The sequence below is a fragment of the Clupea harengus genome, chromosome 6 (genome assembly GCF_900700415.2).
Source record: "Clupea harengus chromosome 6, Ch_v2.0.2, whole genome shotgun sequence".
Taxonomy (NCBI): domain Eukaryota; kingdom Metazoa; phylum Chordata; class Actinopteri; order Clupeiformes; family Clupeidae; genus Clupea; species Clupea harengus.
The window spans coordinates 22563917-22582360 of record NC_045157.1 but is presented as its reverse complement, the minus strand read 5'-3'; the positions used below and the strand labels follow the sequence as shown (position 1 = coordinate 22582360).

Genomic DNA, 18444 nt, shown 5'->3' with positions numbered 1-18444 from the left:
TAACTGCTTACGCACCGTTTGTTTTCTGTCATATGTCCTGGAGCCGGAAGCCGGTTCAAATTGCCCAATGATATTACCCCCTAACAGATTTAAACCAATCAGATTTGAGTACCGAAAACGAACTCATTTTCAAACGCCAGAAGTGAGAAGTTGCTGCGCACACACAAGCAAGAAAGTAAGCTGTTATACAAACGTTAAAATATTAGCGATATATTGGGGAAAAAGCTATCTTAGCGGTTCGGGTAAGTAAGTTCTCGATTATATTTTACTAAGGAATCTAAAAAATCAGCACTTAGAATAGTAACCTATTAGAATTTAGCCAGAGGATTGTTCCTGCGATGTTCACACATTATTACGTGTGTCCGAAAAAGACAGTAACCAGCGGTAACCTTATATATTTTAGCAAGGCTTGTTGAACTCTCATCAAAAAATCACACACTTACGTTAGAATGTGTATTTTTGAATATGACTGGCAACCGGAATGGCTTGGAAACGGGTCGGCCATGCTAAAGAACCTGCGTATGGTCAACAATGTTAGCGGTAACGTTAGCTCGCTATCTAGATAGCGGAATTGAATGTGAAGGCAGTTACTAGCTAACCGCGAAAACTAACATGCAACATCTTGAACTTACTAGTTTCCCAGCTTGGTAACCACTGAAGTCCCCCCCATCACCATCCCAGCTACTGAGCAAAGAGGTATTGACCCATATCTACTAAGTTAGTGTTTCTCCAACTATCCCTTGATGTGTTATTTGCTAGCTAATGGTTTATTTAAGTTGATAGTCGCCTACGTTCTGAATTCTTTGTAATTTCCTGGATTTTTGCATTTGGTCTCAAAATACCACCATCCAGTAATAGACTAGTATGCAAGGCATCCCAGATTTATCCATGAGTTTGAGTATCACCCCACTCCGTGCACTGCATGTTCAGATGATCTACATGTTTCATGTCTTCAACACCAGTTGATTTTGTCTATTGTGATTTAGCCTAGGTGGTGCTGTTTTGTGATCAACTTACTTTCTGGAATTTGTGCAAGTGTGTATATGGTGTCCTATCAAGTGATTGTTTTGATTCCTGTTCAGTTTGAATTTTGAAGTATAGAAGCACTGTGAACCACTTCAGGTACAATATGGACATCTATGCTGGTAGTGCCAGAATGCCTATGGGCCAACTTAGTTTTCAGTGGAATTGCACAATGGTCTGAATTTGTAGTCTGCCAATGCCAGACTAGTTGGCAGACAGGGAGTCCTAGCCACTTTCAATTAATTCTGTGTAGATGCCCAGAAGACTTGATTATCACCATGCTGGATGTTGGACTAAAATGTTTTTATTTTTTATTTATATTTCTCTCTCTCTATGTAGAGGCCACATTAATCATGGGGGATGACAGTGAATGGATGAAGCTGCCAGCAGATCAGAAGTGTGAACATAAGGTGATGTATGGTTCAGTCCTTGTAGTGGTCTGAAGGCATTGTTTGACATGGTTTCTTTCAGTTTTTGGGTTTGTGTTTCTTTTGTTTTTCCTCCAGTTTTTTTAATACCTCAACTGTGCATCCACAGCTGATTTTAAAATCGATGAAAACCATTCCTTGGCCCCTGCCTATGTTGTCTAAAGCGGGAAATATGATTTGAATGAACTTGCTGTTTGTGACCTCTGTTGTACACACTTTCTCTTGATCTTGCAGGTTTGGAAAGCCAGACTCCATGGCTATGAAGAGGTGTTAAAACTATTTCCCACAATATGTGATGAGAAGAGTCCAGAGTGGGGCAAATATATTGGGATAATAAAGAAATTTGTCACAGATTCAAACGTGGTGGCCCAGCTCAAAGGACTGGAGGCTGCTTTGGCATATATTGAGAATGCACATGTTGCGTCAAGGTTTGTTAAGGTTTTAATTTTGCCTGAAGCTGTCTGACATATTCTATGGCTAACACTTCACACACAAATATATAGAGTGTAATAGCTTTCCTTTGCTCTCAGGACTGCTGGTGAGGTGGTGTCTGGGGTGGTCAGTAAAGTGTTTAACCAGCCCAAGGCCCGAGCCAAAGAACTTGGCAAGGAGATTTGCCTGATGTACATTGAGATTGAAAAGGCAGAGGCAGTTCAGGAAGAACTGCTAAAAGGTCTGGACAACAAGAACCCCAAAATCACAGTGACCTGTGTGGAGACGATAAGAAAAGCACTCAGGTATGCGCCGTGGCAAATGGCATAAACATATCAACTTTTAATGGTAAAAATGTAAAACTTGGCCTTACTTTGTGTTTATTATGTTAACAGAAACATGTTAAATGAATTTCCATAAGAGCTATGTTATGATCATTATTGTTACTTTTGTTTTACAGTGAATTTGGCCCAAAAGTAGTCACTCTGAAGCCAGTTGTGAAAGTTCTGCCCAAACTCTTTGAGTCTCGAGAGAAGGCTGTCAGGGATGAATCCAAACTCCTTGCCATTGAAGTGTACAGATGGATCCGGGAAGCAGTGCGGCCAGGCCTTCAGAACATCAACTCCATTCTGGTGAGACCATGTTTCTGTTTATGGATGCAGACATTAAACAATGGATGTGTGTGTGTGTGTGTGTGTGTGTACATCGCATTCCATTGTTGCCTCTTGCTGCAAGCCCTTTTAAATTAACTGCATGGTGTGCTCTTGAATATTCAGACAGTGAACCAAATTTGTGTTCGTGTTCTTACTGTGGGAGCCCCCCACCCCCCTTTCTACAATGTCAAATAGTGCAGGGAAGGGTTGCTGACGCACAGTCGAGCACTAGCTCAGTCTTCCTTTATGCAGCAGAAAGTCTGTGTGTGTGTCTTGCCTCTGGCTCCAGTCGGATATGCATTTTTAATGTACACATGCTGATGAGCTGCACCCCCTCACAGCAAGTAAAGTCTTCCCCCATGTAAACTCCAAGCTTTCTTTAGCTAGCAGCTGTGCCTTAACATGATTAATTGATTAGTTCCCAACTGGTTAATTTGTGTCTCGCTGTGCTTACTTGGGGCGTGGGTGTGTTTTTGTCTGTCCCACCACCAGTTGAAAGAGCTAGAGGAGGAGTGGGCGAAGCTGCCAGCGTCGGCGCCCAGACAGAGCCGCTTCCTGCGCTCACAGCAGGACCTGAAAGCCAAGCACGAGCAGCAGCAGCAGCAGCTGAAGGAGGCCGGAGGAGGAGGAGACGAGGCTGATGGTGAGCGCCCGCACTTTCAATGGCCCAGAGATTTCACAACAAACTTGTTCTGACACTGGAAAGTTTTTTTTTTTATTATTAAAGTATTCTGACTGCAGGACCCATGTCAGGATTTTGACTGAACTTTTTGGGGGATGAGTGCTTACATGATCGTCTTGAATTTATTATAACTTTACACTTAATCTTTTTTTTTTCTTATCTTCCTTAATATTAGAGAATATTTAAGGTCTTGTTTTATAAATGGTCTAACTTATGACCATTGGCCATTTCAGGTGAAGATGTTGAAGATGACGCTCCTCCAGTAGACCCTTATGAGCACCTTGAGGCCGTTGAGATCCTCTCTAAACTCCCTAAAGACTTCTACGACAAAATTGTAGGGGTTTCATCTTTTCCTTTTCTAATACTCATTCTCTGACTGAATAGCAATGCTCCTATAGCTCTGTTCTAGTGCACCAGTGTACTTGCCATGGATATAAAGTAGTCCATCAGTTTTGTTAGAGGCTTTATGAGCATGACCATTGGCCTGTCTTCAGTTTGGTATCCGTATGAGTGTCTCATCTTTGTGATGTATGTGTGGTTATAGGAGGCAAAGAAATGGCAAGAGAGGAAGGAGGCCCTGGATGCACTGGAGGCCTTGGTCAAAAATCCCAGAATTGAGAGTGGAGATTTTGGTGAACTGCTTCGAGCCTTGAATAAGGTATTGTCTACAATTCTAGCTTAGTATATCTATGGTCATACATATTTCCTCCATTTTTTTTTTTTTTACATTTTTTTTTTTGTCATCCCAGGTTGTTGGGAAGGACAGCAATGTCATGCTGGTGACTCTCGCAGCCAAATGTATGGCTGGACTAGCCACAGGACTCAGGACAAAGTTTGGAACATATGCTGGTCATGTAGGTATCCCCATTCTCTGTGTGTGTGTGTATGTATATATATATATATGTGTGTGTGTATATATATATATATATATATATATATATATATGGTGTATTTTCTCGAGGATAACCTATTCCTATGAAAATGTGTGGTTTTATAGGTGGTGCCAACTATTTTAGAGAAGTTCAAGGAGAAGAAACCTCTGGTGGTTCAAGCATTGCAGGAAGCAATCGATGCTGCTTTCCTCTCTGTAAGTACACACCTCCAATTTATTTTGACACCCATAGATGGAAGTCAGCTAAATTTAGAATTTTGCTTAGCAGTTCATGTACTGCAGAAATATAATTTTTTCGTCAACATATGCGTCTTAAAAAGGAGGTAAATAACCACTAGCTTATAACTCCCAATGTGTACCATGCATTGCTGTATCAAGTCAAATAACATTTGCATTTGGAAATCGACAGGCTAGTATAATTGAGTAGCTAGAGTCATTAGTCGTGATTTTGTTCATAGTGAAATTCTTGCTGATGTGCAGTGTGGAATTATGGAGGCAATCGAAGGGATTAGTTTGTGTCCGTGCATGTAAGGATTTGTCCAACTCAAGTGAGTAGAATGGTAAAGCTAAATGAGTCAGCAATAAGCATTTTCTTGTTCACTAGCCAAGAAGGCATTTATTGCCAGTGCAGTAAACATATCCTCACAAGTGACCTTTTACCCACTCGTATCTTGATTTCTCACCCAGACCACGCTTCAGAATCTGAGTGAGAGTGTCCTATCTGTGATGGACAACAAGAACCCCTCCATCAAGCAACAAACTTCTCTCTTCCTGTCCCGATGTTTTCGCCGCTGCACTGCAGCTAATCTGCCGAAAAGCCTGCTGAAACCATTTTGTGTTGCACTCCTCAAGGTATCCTACCCTTCAAGTGTAGCACTGTTTATTTGTGTTTAAAGATGCTGTAAGCAATAATGGCCCCAAACCTTTATCGCACTAGGGGTCCACCTCTTCCCTGCAGTGTGTGTTGTGCATGCTAAATAATTCGCTGTTTTCTTTTTAATTATGTTGGAGGTTACTTACTAAAGAGCACAGCAGAATCCCACTGACCTTTTCACAGAGCATTTTTTGTTGACTGTTAGTGAGGGGAAGCGAGCTAGCTTAATTATTCTTTATAAAAAATAAAATGTCTTTCAGTATTTCCTGTATAGCTCGGTTGGAGAGAATAAAATACCTTAGACCTTCGAAATGCAACTGTTCAGTAGTAGAAGTATGCCCAAGTCTTTGTCCTGGAGTGCAGAACTGAACTCTGAGTGTGTGTATTCTATGTGAGGCAGAACATTTGAATTACTGCTCACTCATGTTCGAACACCACCCAATAACATATTGCACCACACCCCTTGTTCTTTGCAGCAAGTGAATGACAGTGCAGCTGAGGTTCGAGATGCCGCTTTTGAGGCTCTTGGAACAGCCATGAAGGTTTTGGGTGAGCGGGCCGTAAACCCCTTCCTCGCAGACCTAGACAAACTCAAAGTTGACAGGGTAAGTCTGGATAGACTCCTTGTGTCGATTGGCAAAGGAGATATCTGATTGTCTGCATTTGACACATTTTCAGGCACCACTTTAAAAATGAAGATGCCATGCTTTGAAGTGCCTTCATACCGATCCAATTAACAGCATCTTCAGGGCCATGTTTATTTAAAAGCAAAAAATGTCTTGTGGTCCTCCCATGCTGTTGCATTGTTGCTTTGTATTGCAAAGTCTCGTTGCTCATTATAAATCCCACAGATAAAGGAGTGTGCCGATAAAGTGGAGCTAGCCGGAGGGAAGGCAGGTGCTGCTGCTGGGAAGGAGAAGCCCCCTCCAAAGGCCCCCACGGCCCCACCTAAGAAGGTTCCAGCAGCTGCGGTGAGGGGTTTGGAGAACCACACATTTGTAATTTTATTAAGAAATCCTAATCCAAGATCAATGGCCTCTGAAACCAATGTGTGTGTGTGTGTGTGTGTGTGCCCTTTAGCCAGCAACCACCAAAAAGGCAAAGCCAACAGCAGCAGGAGGAGGAGCCAAGAAAAACGTGGCCAAAAAAGCAGAGGCCAAGGAGACAGTGGAGGCTGAGCTGTCTGTGAGTGACCACTAGCTTCATGGAGTGCCTTTGGCTAACTGCGCTGTCTGTCGTGATGAATATTTTTTCACTTTGATTCAATTGGGGATTTGTTTGAGTAGGGAAAACGGCTATGGTGATTATTGTTCCTGTGTTCTTTAGCCTGAGGTGTGTGAAGAGAGGGCTGCAGCTGTTCTTCCAGCCTCCTGTTTGCAGCTGCTAGACAGCGCCAACTGGAAGGAGAGATTGGCCAGCATGGAGGAATTCCTTAAGGTGACTTTTTGTGTGTGTGTTTGGAAAGGCACTGGTGTTGTACATCTGTTTGGTAGTCAGGAGCGATCCCCATGTTCCCTGGCATTAAATGGGTCATCTCTCTCTCTCCCCCCCGCAGGCTGTTGACTGCATGGAACCGAGCGAGATGCCCTGCCAAGCTCTCCTCCGCATGTTAGCCAAGAAGCCCGGATGGAAGGAGACCAACTTCCAGGTGACACTTGCCCACATCTTGTTCAGAAAGTACCCTTTCATTTCCACATCTCTGTGGTATCGCTATGCATGCGCGTGTGTGTGTGTGTCATCTCTCATCCTTTGTGAAGTGCTTCAACCCAGCTGTTTGTACTCTGTTCTCCCCGTCCTGTCTCTGTCGTCATGCTCTATTGTGTTGTGACGTCTGGCTCTAGGTGATGCAGCTGAAGGTGCGGGTGGTGGCCACGGTGGCACAGAGGGGCTCCTTCTCGAAAACCTCCGCTCTGGCCGTGCTGGATGCCCTGGTCGAGAAGATCGGGGATGTGAAGAGCGGCGCGAAGGCCAAGGAGGCCCTGAGTGTCATCGCAGAAGCCTGTTCACTGCCATGGACTGCTGAGCAGGTACTTCAGTATTTGCTGAGATTTAATGGCATATTAAATAGAACACCAGTGGGCTCATGGGTAACATTTTTTTTTTATTTAATTTTTCTGCAGGCTGTCTCAGTGGCCTTTGTCCAGAAGAACCCCAAAATCCAAGCGGAGACCCTGAGCTGGCTGACTAATGCCATTAAGGAGTTTGGGTTTGCAGGGTGAGTTCTGACATATCTCTGCTGTCAGTGCTCATTTTTCTCCCTCTGAGTTAGATTTGATTTGAAATTCAAATGATCTTGCTCTGTTCCCTCTCTTGCAGCATAAATGTTAAGTCCTTCATCAATAATGTCAAGACAGCCCTGGGAGCTAGCAATCCTGTGAGTCATTTCTGCAGTATGCACCGTCTGCCACCTTCTTTGATTTTTACATAGATTTTTTTTTTCTGCAATAGTTAAGCACCCCTACAAAACTAATGTGTGTAAAATATATACAGTGTGTGTATATATGTATATATATATATATATATATATATATATATATATATATAGTATATTCATACGCATATATATTACATCCTCCCTCCCTTTGAAAAGATGTCTATATAAAAGGGTGTTCTTGATAAAACATCTTGTAGAAGTCTGTTTGGCTGTGCCTCCAGAGTGATGACTTAAGGCATGTTATTGACCTCTGACCCCACAGGCTGTTAGGACAGCGGCCATTTCTCTGCTGGGTGTGATGTTCCTCTATATGGGAGCTGCTCTGCGGATGTTCTTTGAAGACGAGAAGGCAGCCCTGCTCACGCAGATCGACTCAGAATTTGAAAAGGTGGCAATTCTGTGGTGTGCAAAGTCTCTTAGAAATGTTGGACTGTGATGGAGTTTGCCTGAAATGCAGCATGTATTGTGTAATGTAATAATGGTTATTTCTGTCCTGGCAACAGCACAAACTGTGTTCCCAGCCCTCTGCTGTTGTCCTATGTGTTGACTCATGTGGTGCACTGTGTGAAGTCTTTTGTGTGGGTTTTTCTCAGATGAAGGGCCAGTCCGCCCCTGCCCCCATTAGAGGCTGCTCTCAGAAAGCAGCAGGTGATCTGGCGGCAGACGAGGCAGACGGGCCGAATGAACAGGAGGGAGGTGCAGGTGATGTTGTGGACCTCTTCCCAAGGGCTGATATTAGGTGAGTCCTAGCACAGTTTACTGACCATTTCACCTCAGTTGTTTAGTCCTTCAGAACGGCACGTCTAGTTGTGTTGGAAATGAAGATGCCAACTCTTGTGCGCAGCGATAAGATCACTTCAGATATGGTGTCAAAGATTGGTGACAAAAACTGGAAGATCCGCAAGGAGGGACTTGATGAAGCTGCGGCAGTCATCTCTGAGGCCAAGTTCATCAAGCCGAACCTCGGCGACCTACCGCTGGCCCTCAAAGGCAGACTCTCTGACTCGAACAAGATACTGGTATTTCAATTTGGAGTTTTGAATTATAATGAGTAAAATAAGTACAGATTTCTGTTTATTGTTGATACATTTTCCCATGACTCTTCTTTTCAGGTCATGCAGAGTCTGGCACTCCTGCAGCAGATAGCCACAGGCATGGGTCCTGCCCTGAAGCAGCACGTTAAGGGCCTGGGCTTCCCCATCATTACTGTGCTAGCAGACAGCAAGGTTGGTCAACATGCATACACACACACACACACGCACTGCTGCTGAACCGTGTTTTATTTGGTATGCTGTGTGTACCTGGGCAGGTGTCATGTCAACACGCTGTATATTTATGACCTGTATTCCAGAGTGCAGTGCGTGCCTCCGCTCTGACCACCCTGAACGCTTGGGTAGAGCAGACGGGTGTGAAGGAGTGGCTGGAGGGCGAGGAGCTTGCTGACGAGCTGAAGAAGGAGAACCCCCTCCTCCGACAAGAGGTTCGAAAAAATACCCTACTCCCCACAGAGAGCACAACTTTAAAATGCATCAACGCGTTCTATAATGCCATGCATACGTGCTTGTGAATAAACGCCGCTCAGTGCTCTTGCAGGGCTCGTACAATTGACATTTACACCTCCCTCCGTCTCCTGTTGATAGCGCTCTCGTCATCGCTGAGCAGTTTCCAGGGCCACGGTGGGGGATGTAATGGCGTAATTATCGCATTGTCACCCCGTTACAGCTATAATGGCGGCCCCATCACGGGCGCATGTAAATTTAATAGCCCATGTCTTGCTGCCATGTTGATGCTTCACCTCTTTGCCCTTCTGCTTTTATCGTGAGCGCTGGTGGAGGGGGGGTCATAACTTAGGTGTGCTTGCCCTTCCGCAGCTGCTGGGCTGGCTGGCGGAGAAGCTGCCCACCCTGCGCTCCGTGCCCTCGGACCTGGCCTTGTGCGTGCTGCCCCTTTACGCCTGCCTGGAGGACCGCAACGCGGACGTCCGCAAGAAGGCCCAGGAGGCCCTGCCCACCTTCATGATGCACCTGGGCTTCGACAAGATGAACAAAGCCACAGGCAAACTCAAGGTGCTCATACTGCTTGTAAAACCACAAGCATTTATATTAAGCATTATATTGTTTTGTGTGTGTGTGTGTCCAAATGTGTGTGTTACTATAACCCTGAGCGACTACTGTGTGCACTTCTAGGTTGCTCAAATTAAATCCTTTTAATTTGCCTTTACAGACAGCCTCCAAAGACCCGGTGTCGGCAATGCTTGAGAAGGCCAGAACTCTCATGCCTGCTAAGCCTGCAGCTCCGGCTAAATCGGCTCCAGCTAAATCTGCTGTTGCAACCAAACCTGCTTCAGGTCTGTTCACACACTTGGAAGGATTGGCTGCTGAGTCCAATTATTATAATAAATGACCGATCTGTTTTATTGTATTTTATTTTTCCCGTGTGTACACCAGGGAATTTAGAATGACTCCTTTAACATTCTTTTTCTACTCTCAGAGCCAGGTTCAACTAAGCCACAGCCAACTCAAGTGGAGCATGAGGCCCCTGAGGCTAAGAAAGTCAAGTCAGGATCTGGAGACAAAACAAAGGTAAAACTCCACTCACCATCTACCTGCTGCATTTTAAGTGTCATATCGCATTGCAAATAACAGCTTGTTCCTTTCCAGCATTTATTATGCTGCACAGGCTCCAATCAATAGGTTAAGTCTTGCTTCCTGAGACTGCCTTGGCCTTGGCCTTTGACTTGTTCGCTGTTTACTGATGAACATGCCTGTTTTGTCTGAATAGAGACAATCACAGGAGATGAACAAGAGCGCGAGCAGCATGGACGGTAGTTTCAATGACTCTAAAAACAGCTCCAGTGGAAAGGGTGTCAAGCGGAAGGTAGCATAAGTCCCAAAACGCTTGCCACTGTAGGGAGATGGGTGTCACGCTCTCATTTACATGCACAAAGGGTTTTGTCTGGCTCTCTCAGAGCCTTGGTTGGTGTCTGTGCCACTTTCATCACATCGGGGTGAGCACGTTCTAGCTTTTCACGGAGGGCTGGTCACTTGGCTAATATTCTGCTATTACCAAAACAAAATGATGCCTTAGGGCCTCCAAACCTCCCAAATTATGTTAACCAAATACACTGGCCCCTGTTCAGTTTCCCAGACAGTATATTAAGATGTGCTATGAAAAATGCATTTCTCAAATTTGGATTGGACAGGTGTTTTGCAAGTCTGGGTATAGAGCTTAATATCAGTGGGGCTGAAGGGTCAGACAAACTGTCTGCTATTTAGATGGGGGGGATTGAAGTGCTTCCACAGCACGTCTGTACTGCTAACAGCAGAGAATTATTAAAGACGGCAAGAAACGGTGTTTGCCTAAAAAGTTTACGGCTACTGCATTTTAAGTTTAAGCCAGTTTCTTTGACTTTGCTGTCTTAACAGGGGCTTTGTAGAGAGACAGTATTCTGTATAGGTACAGCCTTGGTGATCCGTCACGGGAATGGTGTCATTCATTTGTTTCCGTGCACACTGGAATGTGGTAGAGTTCAGTGGAGGAGCTGATGCTTTGTCTCCTGCTGCTCCTGTCAACACTGGTGACCTGTGTCATGCATTTCTCTTTTATCTCCCAGAATGCAGCTGGTAAGAAACCCGCAGGTAAGGCAGCTGCGGAGGAAGACAAATCGGGCCCCCTGTTCATCCTGGTGTCCAACGGCAAAGAGCAAAGGATTAAGGATGAGAAGAGTCTCAAGGCAAGTGTGACTAGGACCATACTAGGAGGAGGTGGGAAATGCAGTTATCGCACAGATGAAGTAACTGTGTGTGTGTGTGTGTGTGTGTGTGTGTGTGTGTGTGTGTGTGTGTGTGTGTGTGTGTGTGTGTGTGTGTGTGTGTGTGTGTGTGTGTGTGTGTGTGTGTGTGTGTGTGTGTTTTTTAGGTGCTGAAATGGAACTTCCAAACTCCGCGGGAGGAGTATATCGAGCAGCTGAAGGCTCAAATGACCCCCTGTGTAGCCAAGTGGTTGCTGGAGGAGCTCTTTCATTCAGACTTCCACCAGCACATCAAAGCTGTCGGAGCCATGATCGAGGTACTCCACGCACAATCATGTCCACAGGGCTGACCTTCTCAAAAGTCTGTACCCTCAAATGGGGGGAATATTTTGTATGCTGTAATTATATGTATTTTCTAAAATTCCCCCAATGATGCGGATCCAGTAACTAAAAGTCTAGCTCACTGTATGTACATCTCTCTCTACTGCAGAACCTGCAGGAGGAAAAGGAGGTGACCAAAGGCTGTCTGGATCTAATCCTCAAGTGGTTCACACTGCGCTTCTTTGACACCAACACCAGTGTGCTAATGAAGGCCCTGGAGTACCTCAAGCTTCTTTTCATGGCCCTCAGCAAGGAAGACTACCACCTCAGTGACCACGAGGCCATGTCGTTTGTCCCCTACCTCGTGCTAAAGGTTGGGATCCCCCTTTCTTTTTCTATTTCTCTCCCTCTCCTGCAGTGGTTTAAGAGCTTTGAGTTCTAAATATTTAGGTAGTCTGGTGAGTTTGTGTTCTGATAAGTAGACCTCGTCATACATTACTGCTTTGGATATTAGTTCAAGTAGCACTGAATCCTGACTGTTGCCTTCCTTGCTGGGTGAACAATGATGTGGCTCGCCACAGCTTCAGCAACCTTGTCACTGCATCCCTGCTGCTAATCCACAGCTTCCCCTAGCTCGTTATTCACATCATCTAACCCTCCCCTCCCCCCCAGATGGGCGAGTCTAAAGACGTGGTGCGCAAGGATGTGCGAGCCATCCTGGAAATGCTGTGCAAGGTTTACCCTGCCAGCAAGCTCTTCCCCTTCCTCATGGATGGTACCAAATCCAAGAACTCGAAGCAGAGGACAGGTGAATGGCAGGAACACGCACCGCTCTGCTTGAGCTCCAGCTCCTGCTGCCATTGCTGTCATTTTGCATTGAAACAAATGCATTCACAAATGCTTTTTCTGTGCAGAGTGTCTGGAGGAGCTGGGCTCCCTTATCTCCTCGTTCGGCATGTCGGTCTCCCAGCAGCATGGCAACAAATCGCTGAAAGAAATCGCTGTGCACATCGGAGACCGTGACACATCTGTCCGTAACGCCGCCCTCAACACGGTGGTGATCGCCTACAATACCTGTGGAGAACAGGTTTACAAACTGATCGGCAATGTGAGCAACTGAATGCTTTGTTGATTGTGACTGTGCAAAGGGGTTGTTTGTCGTTGCCTTGGTGACCTTTTTGAGCGAGGTGTTTCTGATCATGGTTCTCTCTTACCTGTGAAGCTGAATGAGAAGGACCTGAGCATGCTGGAGGAGAGGATCAAGCGCTCTGCCAAGGCCCCTGCAGCCGCCAAGCCAGTGGTGGAGAAGGTCAGGAGGAACAGCATTCGCAAGCCAGTCCATGAAGAGGCCCCCAAAGTCAGGTACGTCCAAGACACTCCCTCACGCCCGTTTAATGGCAGGTTTCAGTACCCATCCCTAGATAAGTCTCATCTTGTTTGGGACTCTTTGCCTAATGTTTCATATGTATATGTTAAAAAATATAACTTGTCTTTGCCCAGTGTGCCAGAGCCACAGGCTCTCGCCTCAGTGCCAGAGGAGTTCAAGCTGGACCTGTCCCTGTTTGAGGACGACATGGGGGACGTGGTGCCGCCTGACCTTGTCCAGCACAATCTTGATGTTCTCCTGGAACATACGCAGGTCCCAGAGCCCAAGTAAGCTGCAGTGAACACTGTCCAAACCCCAACCCCTTAGCCTCTCCCCATGAGAATCGAGATCTGTTGACATTTTCAGCACATAGTTACTTTGTTAATGTGTGACCCTTCTTTTGATCTCTCCTTATACAAGCTAACACGCAACAACTTCTCTGCCTTTTTGGAAACTGTAACCAGTTTACATGATCACCCCTCCTTTTTGTGTTTATTTAGGCTGCGTCCGCTCCCCACCCACTATGAGGACCAACAGGGCAGCACAGACTCCACCATAAACTTCGTCATCGCTCAAATGGCCAGCATGGACATGAACACAAGCATCCAAGCCCTGTCACAGGTAACTAAGCCACTTGGCACCCACTGCAAAGCTTTAAGGTGCACATTGACATAGAGTGTGTCCTGTGGGGAAACATGTTTGATACATTGTGGTGTGTGTTTATTTGTAATTTTTTGCTTGACCCCTGTGTCCCTTCTGTGCCCGTTCAGCTGGATGAGGTCCTGCGGCGGGAGGGCAAGGCGGAGGTGATGGCCGGTCACGTGGACCAGTTCCTCAGCGTGGTTCTCATGCAGCTGCGCTGGCTCTCCAGCCACATGGGGGACGAACAGCTGCCCCGTCACGACGTCTTCAGGCTCTATAGCTGCCTCCTCGGCACCATGCTCTCGGTGCGTGCGTGCCTTTCCTCACTCATTCAATGTTTCTCTGGCACTTGAACAGTTACTGAGTTTTGCGTTAAGCTTGCATCACTGCAGGGGTCCTCTTCCGCCAGACGTGTTCTCCTGTGCAGTGTGTGTGTGTCTCTCTCTCTCTCTCTCTCTCTCTCTCTCTCTCTCTCTCTCTCTCTCTCTCTCTCTCTCTCTCTCTCTCTCTCTCCCCTCTTCTCCTGTCTCAGGGGTGTGATGCTGCTGAAGGCTGTACAGACTCCTCATGGTCATTCAGACTCCCTCCACCAAGGGGGGAAAAAACAGCCCCCTTTACTGTAGAGCATAATCCATAAAAGTCTACTCATACCTCCTGCCTTCTGGAAGGCGATACAAGAGTATAAGGTCCCGTACCAGCAGATACAGGGATAGTTTTTACCCACATGCCATCAGGATGCTGAACTGTCCTTGAAATATCTTTTTGCACTACAATTTTTTTCTCTTTTTCCTACCCTTTTTCTCCAGTATTTAATTTATTTATTCTCTAAGTTGAACGGACACTGAGCACAAAGAATTTCTTTACTGATAAATGCTGTTTATGAGTAAATGATAATAAACTTGAACTCATTCAGGCCAATTAGGCATATAGCTGCAGTTGCTTTAATGTTTGAAGTCTCCTATAAAACTTGCCATGAAACTTCGGGTCAATAACTTTATCCTAATCCATTTTAGGGCACCTTAAATCTGGAGGATTTTTTTCCCCCCAGACTGTGCTCATAAATTTTGTGCAGGGGAAATTAAAGTAATGGCATTTTTATTTGTCAGTCCAGACCCCTCTTGACCAGTCAGGATGGTTTGTATCCCTGGGATCCTGTGTGAAAACTGTGTGGTGGTGTCTGGGTTGATGAAAATGACCTGTTCGCTGGATGTTCTGCAGTGTCGGAACACTCCAGGCAGATTTCCTCTGACGACCTTGACAGGGGCCATCTGACCAGACACCAATTGCAATGGCACATATTGTGGAACCACCTGACAAAAAGTTGTTAACATATCTCTTCTGATGTGTGTGTGTGTGTGTGTGTGTGTGTGTGTGTGTGTGTGTGTGTGTGTGTGTGTGTGTGTGTGTGTGTGTGTGTGTGTGTGTGTGTGTGTGTGTGTGTGTGTGTGTGTGTGTGTGTGTGTGTGTGTGTAGTTGATGGCAGTGGACCCAGTGCGTGAGGCCTCAGCGGCTATGCTGAAGGACCTGACCCATGCTCTGATCTTGCTCATGCTGGATCCCCGGCTGGAGAAAGGGGAGGACGGCCCCCAGGTCATCCGCACGGTGCATGTACTCCTTGCCCAGCTGCTGCAGAAGGCAGACCAGACCAACATCCTCAGGTTTACATGTCCCTTTCAGTTGTCTGTCTTCTGCCAGCAATAATAACCTTGACAGCTAAACTTCAATGTATATCAGCCTTGTGTTCACTGGTTTAGTCATGGAAGATTATTTCATTGCTCGTTTATGTCTCTTGTTTTAGTGCAATGATAATAGAATTGAAGGAAGTCCTTGCAACCCCTGTATCTTCAGCGTTTGCGGACATGGTCATGAAGGTATGGCATTTCCCAGGATAACCAGATATGATGTTGATGTTTGATGGGTGTGCTTAAAGTTCTTGTACTACTCTTTCAGTGTCACTGGCGACTTATTAAGTTCCTTCCTGAGAAGATCGACCAACTCAATCTAGATCGTGTACTCTTGGACATCCACAATGTCATGAAGTCCTTTCCCAGAAGCAAGCACAGTCACCTGAAGAGTGACATGCCACAAAGAACCATTAAAACCCTGCTTCACTCCCTCTGTAGACTGGTGGGACCCAGGGTAAGTTTGACATATTTATTCAAGATATGATTATCTTGTGCATGTGTTGATTTGCTAAAAGCAATGCTTATTTGTTTCTTTAAATTGGCAGATTTTGAACCATTTGACTTTGATTGAGGACAAAAAAGCATCTGAATTGGAGAACCATCTGAAGAAGGTGACCAACGACAAAGATGGCGCTCATTCGGTATGTCTGCTTATTTGCCTTGATCGGCACACAGACTTAGTAATTGCTTTTGGAAATCCATCTTGATCTCGTCACTTAATGACCCTCCACACCATCTTTCATCCCAAAACCAGAAGAAATCCAGGACAAACGAGACTCTTGATGAGATTTTCAAGAAGATCGTTTCCACTGAGAATTCAAAAGAGGTAACCTTTTTTTTTTCTCTGTGTCTTTGGTGGCGGGCAGATTCCAATTTAAGGCGAGGTTACTGTTTACTCACCAAACCCATTTCCACCCAGGGCCTAACTAAGCTGCTGCACTTTAAGAAGAAGAACCCGCACACAGACCTGAGTGCCTACCTGAAGAAACTGCCCACAAACCTCCAAGGGCTAGTAGAGAATGGACTGAAGGCAGTGAATGAGGAGAAGGAGACTAGGGCTCGGAGTCAGTGCCCCACCTCAGGTACTGCCACTCATCAATGCCGCTCTCTTCCATCTCTGTTCTGCTCGGCACCAACTCGTGTCCATATGACAAATGAGGCTTTTATGATGGATTAGCTGCTAATAATAATAATTTCGGCGCAGTTCCTTGTTCATTTTGGTTTCCGAGATCATTGAGCATTTAACTTAAAATCTCATTTTAATTTCGCTACCCAACTGTTTTGCCCCTGTATACATATCTGGTTAAAACTAGTTTATAGGATTTATTTCCTCTCTCCCTTCCCCCTTCAGATCCTTTAAAGTCCACCACCGTTGGCTGTCCCCAGCTTTCACAAGCGGTCTCAAATCCCAGCTCCAGCGCAGCACTGCAAACCCCTGCTTACTTCCAGGAAAGACTCCAAATACTAAAGCAGCGCTGGGGCCAGGAGAATACCACCCAAGGAGATCAGGTAGGTCGTCTCTAACAGCCAAACTCAATGTTCAGCACAGGATTACGAAATCTTAAAAAATGACAGTCAAATGGTCTGTTTCAACCTGAAAGTCGAGATGAAACGGAAGATAAAGTTTGTCATTACAAGAGTACTTATCCATTTCTGATTCTTGTCACTTCACTGAAGTTTTTCTGAAGACATCTTATCAATTAGGTTCAAAGCTATTTTTATGTTAAGCATAATGTAAGCTGCCTTTTTTTTTTTTTTTTTTAACAACTTTCCCATCCTTCCCTCCTCCCTTATGAAGCTGCCTGAAGAGGAGAGGCCCGCGCCGACTGCGCTTCCCTCCAAGCCGGTGGTTGGCTCGTCCATGGAGCTGATCCAGAGCAAACTATCCCAGCTGCAGGAGGCCCGGGAGCTGATCCGGCGAGAGGCTGCACCCCAGACTTCTAGCGCACCCCAGACTTCCAGCGCACCTGCCGGTCCCAGAGGGCCCCCGCCAAACCTCAGCGAGCTCATGATGAGACTGGAAAGAATAAAGGCCAATAAAACATGAAAATGTTTCTTGTATTTTTCCCCCCTTCTCTCTTTTGATATGTATGTATGTGTATGTATGTATGTATGTATGTATGTATGTATGTGTCTGATCTGTGCTTGTCTCTTTTTGTTCGTTTATCCTCGATTTGATCTCTGCAGCCTGTGACTTTTGAATGTTTTAGAATGATTTTGTTGTATCGTTGCAATTGTACAGTTTTGAAATAAAACTGATTTTAAACACTTTATGAGGTGTCTTGTATGTAATTCAAACAACATTAATTCTGAATTATTTAGCTGTGGCTGTAAAAGAGAGGTCAAAGTTGGGCTTCCTCTACTGCTCTGGGCTTCTCGCTCTTACCAACGCTTCTACCAGGGTTCAACTCACGTTGATTTTTATGTTAGAAAGGGTTAGGCCTGTGACACCATGTCAGACTGTCGTTGAGAGTCTGGCTCTAGTTTTTATGGTGTTCCACACCGTTGGTATACTAGGCGGACCCGTTTGCAGTTTTTCGACCGAATGAGCTTATTGAATCTGCGATGGAGCCAGTCTGTGGGCGAGATCACTGATTGATAGAACTGATCAGTACTTTCATCATGTGGAACTGAACACAAAAAAAAGCCGAGCGAAAATTTTAAATCTGAGTTCATTTTCTTCACGCATGTTCGGGAAAGCCCCAATAGCCTGTTGCTGTAGTATTCCATTATTTTATGATATCAAGGACTGACAACCAGTGCCATTTGCAACGTATTTGACATTCTCAATTAGAAGTAACCGTCTGGTGAGCGAGAGTGGCCTGAAACGCAGGCGCAGAACGGAAATGTCAGTGAATGGCACGCCTCAGGTTGCTAACGACCAGGGTAGTACAAATTAGTCTCATTGGTTTACTTAAGTTCATTACACCAGCACCCTCTGGCCTCTGTGAGAATGAACCCTATCCAAATGTTTTCGTTAGATTCACTCATTTCCCAAGTCAAAATGCCCAGAATAAGTAGCCTAGGCTACATTCTCAGAATGTTGTAATCAATTGTAAACTAAGAGTTTTTTATGATATTTAGAACTTCCAGTGAATTATTTTAAATGAAGCTCTGCTGCTTCTCATAATGAACCTAGCTTAATTACATTACCAATTATTGAAATTAAACGTGCATTAGCTAGCTCTCTAACATTATTCCCTCAATACAATTTGTAAAGGAAAGGTTTGGACGTTGGTGAAAGTATCTTTACAGATAAAA

The 18444-nt window shown here is 45.2% G+C and overlaps 1 protein-coding gene across 4 annotated transcripts; it reads left to right on the top strand.

Annotated features, from left to right (window-relative positions):
- Positions 1-130: 130 nt before the first annotated feature.
- LOC105902975 (cytoskeleton-associated protein 5-like) lies at positions 131-17456 on the top strand. 4 transcript variants are annotated; one of them, XM_031569438.2, is made up of 46 exons: positions 131-242; positions 636-696; positions 1363-1433; positions 1686-1879; positions 1982-2188; positions 2344-2515; positions 3029-3179; positions 3452-3552; positions 3763-3876; positions 3968-4072; positions 4216-4305; positions 4798-4962; positions 5461-5589; positions 5836-5955; positions 6065-6169; positions 6311-6421; positions 6540-6632; positions 6826-7011; positions 7105-7199; positions 7301-7358; positions 7681-7806; positions 8012-8157; positions 8263-8437; positions 8531-8644; positions 8770-8898; positions 9290-9484; positions 9642-9765; positions 9909-10000; positions 10200-10295; positions 11032-11151; positions 11337-11486; positions 11660-11863; positions 12163-12298; positions 12405-12598; positions 12713-12852; positions 12991-13143; positions 13357-13477; positions 13627-13803; positions 14972-15156; positions 15297-15369; positions 15449-15637; positions 15729-15824; positions 15938-16009; positions 16103-16265; positions 16535-16692; positions 16982-17456. In XM_031569438.2, the coding sequence occupies exons 3-46, from the start codon at positions 1377-1379 to the stop codon at positions 17228-17230; spliced, it is 6030 nt and encodes a 2009-aa protein (XP_031425298.1). In that variant the 5' UTR covers positions 131-242; positions 636-696; positions 1363-1376; the 3' UTR covers positions 17231-17456. The 4 variants fall into 4 exon arrangements, with proteins under 4 accessions (XP_031425298.1, XP_012686115.2, XP_031425296.1 ...); XM_012830661.3 differs by having other exon boundaries at positions 159-175; XM_031569436.2 differs by lacking the exons at positions 131-242; positions 636-696 and adding an exon at positions 699-717.
- Positions 17457-18444: the final 988 nt, after the last annotated feature.